The 9,055-nt window shown below is 39.4% G+C and overlaps 2 protein-coding genes across 2 annotated transcripts; one reads left to right on the top strand and one right to left on the bottom strand.

The window, feature by feature from the left end:
• The first annotated feature begins 211 nt into the window (after positions 1 to 211).
• LOC121043939 (olfactory receptor 5T1-like) lies at positions 212 to 1,219 on the top strand. The gene has a single exon (XM_040495915.1). The coding sequence runs from the start codon at positions 227 to 229 to the stop codon at positions 1,217 to 1,219; it is 993 nt and encodes a 330-aa protein (XP_040351849.1). The 5' UTR covers positions 212 to 226.
• Positions 1,220 to 7,691: 6,472 nt separating this feature from the next.
• On the bottom strand, positions 7,692 to 8,648 carry LOC121043821 (olfactory receptor 10AG1-like). The gene has a single exon (XM_040495822.1). The coding sequence runs from the start codon at positions 8,646 to 8,648 to the stop codon at positions 7,692 to 7,694; it is 957 nt and encodes a 318-aa protein (XP_040351756.1).
• Positions 8,649 to 9,055: the final 407 nt, after the last annotated feature.

Here is a 9,055-nt window from a genome sequence, read left to right as displayed (position 1 = left end):
TGGCAAGTGTAGCCAACAATGAAATGAAATAATTTATTTAATTTGTTTGAACAGGGTGATGCATCCACTTGGACCTAACTTCTTCATTGCTGCCTATTCCTTGACTGCCAAAGGTATCAATATGTCCTTCTAAGAAATAAACATGAGGCTGTGATTGAGTAGATTGCATTTTCCAAGAAAAAAAAAAAAGACGTATTGTCTTTAAAACCTATAAATAAAATCTGAAATGTCAGCAGTGCCATCAGATTTAGATTTATACAGGATTCAGATGGAAAATGTGACTGAAGTCACGACATTTATATTGATGGGCTTCACAAATGATTTTAAGCTGCAAGTTTTCCTATTTTTCATATTTCTAGCAATCTATCTTTTTACGATGATGGGAAACTTGGGAATGGTTTTATTGGTCATTGGGGATTCTCGGCTCCACAACCCTATGTACTATTTTCTGAGTGTCTTATCATTCCTGGACGCCTGCTACTCTTCAGCTGTCACCCCAAAAATGTTAGTCAATTTCTTGTCAGAGAATAAAGCCATTTCATTCCTTGGATGTGCAGCACAGATGTTTCTCTTTGTTACTTTCGGAACCACGGAATGTTTTATCTTAGCTGCAATGGCTTATGATCGCTATGTAGCAATCTACAACCCTCTCCTGTATTCAGTTAGAATGTCACCCAGGGTCTACGTGCCGCTCATAATTTCCTGCTATGTTGGTGGCTTTCTGCATGCTACTTTACACACCATGGCTACTTTTAGTCTATCCTTCTGTGCATCCAATGAAATTAAACATGTCTTTTGTGACATCCCTCCTCTTCTCGCTATTTCTTGTTCGGACACTCACATAAACCAACTGCTAGTCTTCTACTTTGCGGGATCTATTGAGATATCCACTATCCTCATAGTCCTGGTCTCCTATGGTTTTATTCTGTTGGCCATTCTGAGGATGCATTCCGCTGAAGGGAGGCGGAAGGTCTTTTCCACGTGTGGCTCTCACCTAACTGGAGTATCAATTTTTCACGGTACGGTTCTCTTCATGTATGTGAGACCTAATTCCAGCTATGCTTTGGATCATGATATGATAGTGTCAGTATTTTACACGATTGTGATTCCTATGCTGAATCCCATCATCTATAGTTTGAGGAACAAAGATGTGAAAGATGCAATGAAAAGAGTGTTTGGTAAAAGCTGGTTTGCCAATAAAGTATACTTTTCACACTAAACGTTAAATTGAAAGAAATGAAAATTAATGGAACTGTCTTCAGACAAAAAGCTATGATTCGAGTGATTTGTTTTCATTAATTAGTGTATTTCTGTTATTTTGGGACATTTTTAAATAAAGATCATAGTCAACTCACCACCAAAGCAGTTTTTACACAAGCAGAAACTGTCATCCATTTGCTTCTGTGAAATTGAATAAAGGGAACTCATTTAAGATGGGAAGCAAGAGGCCAGCAGGGAGAGCACTTACGTCCTTCCACTTGTGGTCAACAGAACCAAAAGGAAGAGATGTATCTTGTATTCCCAAAAGGATGAATTCCAGACTTTACTACCCCAGCAAGAGGAAGAAAGGTTTCCTCCTCCCCTGACTACAGCCCAGCCAACCAAGGACTGTCACAACCCACGCAATGCAAAACCACTATACTTGAACTCTCAACTTACTCCTAAAACTTTTGTTTACAAGAGCCCTTCCCAACTCTCTCTGTCTTATAAAAGAGTTGTCCTTCTCCTCTTTCTCTGGACTTGCCAATGTTTTTTTTACCATAGCTTGCATGGCCCAAAGTACAATTCTCTGCTACATTGAATAAACCCATTTTGCAACTAAAATAATTGTTTTATTTTTAAGTTTAGCACTTCTTAATAAAATTATACATACATATATATATATATATATATATATATTACACTATGTTTAAACATATATATCCACAGGAAAACACATACGTGCATGTAAACACATGTATATATGCCATATTGGTTGTATTGTTTTGCTAGGGATGCCATAGCAAAGTACCACAGACAGGTTGCTTAAACAAAAAATATATATATATATATTATTTTCTCACAGCTCCAGACATGAGAAGCCTAAGGTCAAGGTGATGCCAGGGTTGACTTCTCCTGAAGCCTCCCTCCTACATTTGTAGGTGGACAGGTTTCATTCATTCATTGTCTCCGTGATTTTTTTTCTCATGTCAGTGTCTTAATCTATTCCTGTAAGATTAACAGTCATAGGCAATACAACGTCATTTTAAGTTAATTACCTCCTCAAAGATCCTGTCTCCACGTACAGTTACCTTCTGAAGTATTAGGAGATAAGATTTCAACATACAAATATTGGGTTTATTTACACACATACGCGTACACACTCATGGAATCCCACGTATGTGTATCTTTACACTAAATTGTATAATATTATCTTCCTTCTCCCTATAATGCAAATTGGATGATCTGTCATAGTTTCAGTTATAAGCAAACATTATACTTCTGTCTGACAAGCTTGAGCAAATGCTGCCTCATTCATAGCAAAACCACGGCTCGCATAATCCCAATCGGCTTTTCAAGGATTCATTTGCATCTGAGTCCAGATCAAGCACACTGATCTAACCTTAAATCTGTCCATTGGCGGCAATCTAATCCCAGCCTAAGATTCCAGGACCACAGCTAATGTGTTCAAATCCCTGGTGGCACTACCATGCTGTGTGTGAGGATGCATTTCTCCTTCTTTTAGTACGTCATGCAGAGCATGGACATAAATCTACTTTTGCTTCCTTATGGAACACGGAGAGCAGACACTAGCATTAATCAAAATTATACCTAAACTCAAGAATGACAAAAGACAGGCACCATTCAGGATAAGATACAGCCAGCTGGCAGAGTTGGCTGTTTATACCACTAGGCCCCAACCCATCCTAATAGGTTTCCCTAGAGGCTTGGTTCAGACTCAGCTTTGGCTCTGTTTTCCTACCACCTTGTGATGGCCTTGAAGATGCCGCCACCTCTCAGTGCCCAGGCCCAAGATCCAAGGTACAGAAGAGAGTCTCTACCATGCACCTGTGTAGCCCTGCTTTCAGCAGGCTTTATTTGCATTGCAAGGATAGATCTCCTTCAAAGTTAGTTATAGGGACACCTCAGAGACATTGTGGGTGCAGTTCCAGACCACATTAATGAATTGAATATTGCAGTAAAGCAAAATAAGCTAAATAAATATTAAAATAATAATAATAAAAATACTTTATTGCTAAAAAATGCTAGCCATCATCTCAACTTTCAACAAGCCATAATCTTTTTGCTGGTGGATTCTTGTCTCAGTGTTCATGGCTTCTGACTGATCAGGGTGCTGTGCTGAAGGCTGGGGTGGCTGTGGGAATTTCTTAAATTAAGACAACAATGACATTTGCTGCATCGATGGACTCTTTCTTTCAGTAATGATCTCCCTGTCACACGTGATGCTGTTCGGTAGCATTTACCCACTTTCCCACTTTCCAAATTGGAGTCAATCCTCACAAAACCTGCTATAGCTTTATCACCTACATTTATGTACTGTTATAAATCTTTTGTTGTCAATCCAACAATCTCTAAAGCTTTACCAGGAGTAGCTTCCATTTCAAACAAAACAAACAAAACACATTCTTTTTTTTTTTTTTTAATTTTTTTTTTCAACGTTTATTTATTTTTGGGACAGAGAGAGACAGAGCATGAACGGGGGAGGAGCAGAGAGAGAGGGAGACACAGAATCGGAAACAGGCTCCAGGCTCTGAGCCATCAGCCCAGAGCCTGATGCGGGGCTCGAACTCCCGGACCGCGAGATCGTGACCTGGCTGAAGTCGGACGCTTAACCGACTGCGCCACCCAGGCGCCCCACAAAACACATTCTTTATTCATCCATGAAGAGCATCTCCTCATTCGTTAGTTTGATCATGAGATGGTAGCAATTTAGTCACCCATTCAGGCCCCTCCTCTCATTCTGGCTCTCTTGCTATTCCCTCCACATCTGCAGTTACTTCCTTCATCAAAGTCTTCTTTTAAAATTCTTTTAAAGTTTATTTATTTTTGAGAGACAGAACATGAGCGGGAGAGGAGCAGAAAGAGAGGGAGACACAGAATGCGAAGTAGGCTCCAGGCTCTGAGCTGTCAGCACAGAGTCGCATATGGGGCCAGAACTCACAAACCACGAGATCATGACCTGAGCTGGTCAGATGCTTAACAGACTGAGCCACCTGGGTGCCCCTAAAGTTTTCTTTTTAAAGTATTTATTTGAGAGAGAGAGAGAATGAGAGAGAGAGAGAGAGGGAGAGACAGAGAGAGAAGAAGAAGAAGAAGAGAGCATGCAACATGTATGAGTGGAGTAGGGGCAGAGAGAGAGGGGACAGAGGATCCAAAGTGGGTTCTGCACTCACAGCAGAGGGCCTGAATCAAGACTCGAACTCATGAACCATGAGATCATGACCTGAGCTGAAAAGGACGCTCAACAGACTGAGCCATCTGGGTGCCCCCCTACACTAAAGTCCTGAATCCCACTACTTCCTCCACTAAAGGCAGAATGGTGAGTCCTTTCCAGAAGGTTTTTCAGTTTACTTTTCCCAGGTCCATCAAAGGGATCCCTATCTACGGCAGCTATCACTTCACAAAATGCATTTCTTAGATAATAAAACTTGGAAGTTATAATTATTACTTGATCCATGAGCTGCTAAATTGTCTTAGCAGGCATGGAAACCACACTAATCTTGTCCATCTCCATCAAAACTCTCAGATGATCAGATGCATGGTCAATGGGCAGTAGTAACTTGAACGAAATCTTTTTTTTTTTTTTTTTTGAGTGGTAGGTCTCAACTGTAGGCGTAAAATAGTAAACCACGTTGGAAACAGATGTGCTGTCATCCAGACTGTGTTGTCCCATTTCTAGGGCACAGGCAGGGTAGATTTAGCATAATTAGCATAATTCCTAAGGACCTTAGGACTTTCAGAATGGTAAATGAGGACTGGTTTCAACTTAAAAGGGAGCAGCTGCATTAGCCCCTAATGAGATAGAGTCAGCCTGTCCTTTGAAGCTTTGAAGTTAAGTATTGACTTCTCCTCTCCTGCTGTGAAAGTCTTAGATAGCATCTTCTTCCAGTAGAAGGCTGTTTCATCTCGGGTGAAAAATCTGTTGTTGAGTGAGGCCACCTTCATTAGTATCTTAGCTGGATCTTGTTGGTAACTTGCTGAAGCTTCTGTATCAGCTTCTGTTGCTTTACCTTGCCCTTTGATGTTATGGAGACGTTTTCTTTCCTTTAACCTCATGAACCAACCTCTGCTAGCTTCGGACTTTTTTTTCTAGTTTTACCTCTCTCAGCCTTCATAGAACTGGAGAGAGTCAGAGCCTTGCTCTCGGATAAGCTTTGGGATAAGGGAATGTCGTGGCTGGTTTGATCTATCCAGACGACTAAAACTTTCTCCACGTCAACAATAAGGCTGTTTCACTTTCTTATCATTTCTGGGTTCAATGGAGAAACACTTTTAATTTCCTTTAAGAACTTCTCTTTTGCATTTACAAACTTGGCTGTTTGGTACAAGAGGCCTACCTGTCAGCCTATTTTTGGCATTAAGCACACCTTCCTCACTAAGCTGAATCATTTCTAAGCTTTCTATTTAAAGTGTGATTTTTTTTTTCACTTGAACACTTAGAGGCCATTGTAGGATTATCAACTGGCTTAATTTCACTATTCTTGTGTCTCAGGGGATAGGGAGGCCTGAGGAGAGGAAGAGAGAGAGGTGAACGACCAGTCGGTGGAGCTTTCAGAACACACAGTACATTCATTGGTTAAACTTGCCTTCTTACATGAGTGCAGTCATGGAACCCCAAGACATCAAAGATCACTGACCACAGATCACCATAACAAGTGTAATAATAACGAAAAAGGTTGAAAGATTGTGAGAGTTACCAAAATGTGACCCAGCTTTGTTAAAATTATACGATGATGACCTTGATAATTGTTTCTTAGCATTTGTTTTTCTTTTCTTTTCTTTTCTTTTTTTCCTTTAAGTTGAAGTTTTATGCCAGGGAGGAATCATAGGGAAGTTGTGTTATATACACTCTTTTATTCCTTCTAAAGAACTCTGGTGATAAATGCAGTATGGTAATGGAGAAGGTGAAGGGGGGAGTGAAGGTATTCTGTATTTTCAAAGGAATATTATGGGAGGCCTGCTGGGAATACCCAAGGGCCTGGAATGGTTGGTGCCCAGAGGTTTACAGAATCCGGAATGGTGTGGAGGAAACAGATATGGGAAGAACAGTATTGACTAATAGGAATTTTATCAAATTTTGCTTCTTTAATGTTCAGATTTACTCTTTCCTGTCTTCCTACACAGCTATTTCTTTGTCATTAAGACACTGGAAAGTTTCTTTTAAAAAAAGAAAGAAGGGAAATTGTTGATTTCTACTTCAAGAAGGGAGGAAGAGATAAGAAATGTAACTCACACAGCCCAGAACTTACATTTTTTTTAACGTTTATTTATTTTTGAGAGACAGAGACAGAGCACGAGTGGGGGAGGGGCAGAGAGAGAGGGAGACACAGAATCCAAAGCAGGGTCCAGGCTCTGAGCTGTCAGCACAGAGCCCAACGTGGGGGTCAAACTCTGGAGCCTTGAGATCATGACAAGAGCTGCAGTTGAATGCTCAACCAACTGAGCCACCCAGGTGCCCCACCAGAGCTAACATTTTGATAGTTTTATATAAAACTCATTTCAATTACCCAAAACTGTTATCTCTTTCTCCCCACATTTGCATCATTTCTATACATTTAAAATCTATATGTCCAAATTACCATCAAGTCTTCTAATTAACATGACAAAAGTAAAGTAGATAGGTAACATTCTGGAGGAAGACTGGATCCTGGAAAGGAGATAATGTGGCCCCCTTTTCCATATGTGAATTCAGCTTTAGGGAATAGCTGATGACTCACCAATAAAAAACAGATTGAATGTGAATTATCTGTAACACGTCAACTGTACTTAGTACCATTGGATTCAAATCCTTCCTTTCTTTACATGACCTCACCTGATTAGAAGGTGATTACTAATCATGAGCAGATAAAATATCAGTAGTTCAACTTTTATTATTTGTCATCCTTTCCATGTAACAAAGTTAACTAGATGTCTAATATTTTCATATAATATGTTGGGACTGGAGATAGAAAAAATGAATAATCTTTCTGTGAAACAGAAAATGTTGGCCATATTCTGGAATCTTACCAAAAAGCAGCAGCAACATCACCTTTAATAACTCCTATGTGTTGTTTTAAATATTTCAATACTTTGGATTAAATGTGGGATTAATATACTGTTTAAAAATAACAACTGGCTCACTAGGTTAAGTGTCAGACTCTTGATTTTGGGTCAAGTCATGATCTCATGGTTCATGAGTTTGAACCCAGCATCAGGTTCTGGGGCTGACAGCACAGAGCCTGTTTGGGATTCTCTCTTTCCCTCTCTCTTTCTGCCTGTCCACCACTCATGCTGTCTCTCTCTCTCTATCTCTCAAAATAAATAAATAAACATTAAAAAATAACTGCTGAGTTTATTTAATATGATATAAGAATATGGCAATACTTCAATAGAATAATTAAGAGTCCTGGAAAAATTGGAGACGAACCAACATGAATGGATGGAGACTGTGATAAATAAGAAAATAGATTTTACAAAGCTATGTTTTTGAGTCATATTACAATCCATTTTGGTAAGAATTTTTTGAGTGCCACCAAAACATCTTTGTTTCTCAGACAATATATTATGGGATTAAACATTGGTGTCACAATGCTGTAAAAGAGAGAAAGAAATTTGTCCATTCCTGTTGAATGGCTGGACTTTGGTCTCAAATACGAAATGATGCCTGATCCAAAGAATAAAGTCACAACCACAAGGTGGGAAGAACATGTAGAGAATGCCTTGGCTCGCCCAGCGGCTGATGGCAGCTTCAGGATGGTTGAGATTATTTTCACATAAGATCCAAGAATCAACATAAAAGGAATAGTGACAACTAGAACAGCAACTGTATAAACCAATATCTCAATCGTAAAAGTATCCCCACAGGCAAGCTTAAGTATTGGAGGTATGTCACAGAAAAAGTGATTCAACTGATTGGACCCGCAGAAGGGTAGAGAGAAGATTAGGTAGGTGAACCCTATGTGTACTGGAATTCCAGTGATCCAACAGCCAGCTGCCAATTGGATACACAGCCTACTGTTCATGATGAGAGGGTAGAGTAAGGGGTTGCAAATGGCGACATACCTGTCGTAAGCCATTGCAGTCAAAATAAAGCACTCGGTGGCTCCAAAGACCAGAAAGAAATACGTTTGTGTAGCACAGGCCAGAAAGGAAATGCTTCTACTTTGTCTACAAAGATCTGTTAATAATCTGGGGACAGTGACTGACACATAACATATTTCCAAGGAAGAAAAGTTCCCAAGGAAAAAATACATGGGAGTCCGGAGGGAGGGATCAATCTGGGTTATTATGATAATGAGGCTATTTCCCATCAGAATAATCACATAAATTATCAAAAACACCCCAAAAAGAAACTCTTGGAGGTCAGGAACATCAGAAAAGCCAAGCAGTATGAAATCCATTAATGTAGTGTGATTCCCTCGTGGAGGATATTGTCCTTTAGATTCCATCTACAAAGAAAATGATTTCAAGGCTTAGAATTCTCTTCAACTGCTGGGCCCATTGCAGAATGGGACATATTAAATAGATGATTTCAAATCCACTGACACAAGATAGATATCCAGTTTTTCTGTGTTTTGTTTTTTATTGTTGGTGATATATTTCAAATCCAACATCTCCAAATCCCAGTACATAAAAACAGAAAGTAATCTTAAACACTAATCTTCCTGCTGCTATTAATAACATATATAAATGGATAACACAGCAAAACAAACAACAATAAAATAAAAACAAAACACATCAGGTAGCCTATTCTTAGGATAAGAACTGCACTAATTAACACAGGACGTTCTCTAATGAGGAATGTGTCTCTTTCCTGATTGATCTGGTATCTACAGTACTTTATTTGTATTTTTTC

Source organism: Herpailurus yagouaroundi, unplaced genomic scaffold, assembly GCF_014898765.1.
Source record: "Herpailurus yagouaroundi ecotype Mexico unplaced genomic scaffold, PumYag 187, whole genome shotgun sequence".
In the NCBI taxonomy this organism is placed as follows: Eukaryota; Metazoa; Chordata; class Mammalia; order Carnivora; family Felidae; genus Herpailurus; species Herpailurus yagouaroundi.
Note: the sequence above shows the minus strand (reverse complement) of the source record. Positions and strands in the feature narration are given on the sequence as shown.

Excerpts from the sequence above, each read along its gene's own strand:
- LOC121043939 (XM_040495915.1), top strand. The coding sequence starts at position 227 with ATGTCAGCAGTGCCATCAGATTTAGATTTATACAGGATTCAGATGGAA.
- LOC121043821 (XM_040495822.1), bottom strand. The coding sequence starts at position 8,648 with ATGGAATCTAAAGGACAATATCCTCCACGAGGGAATCACACTACATTA.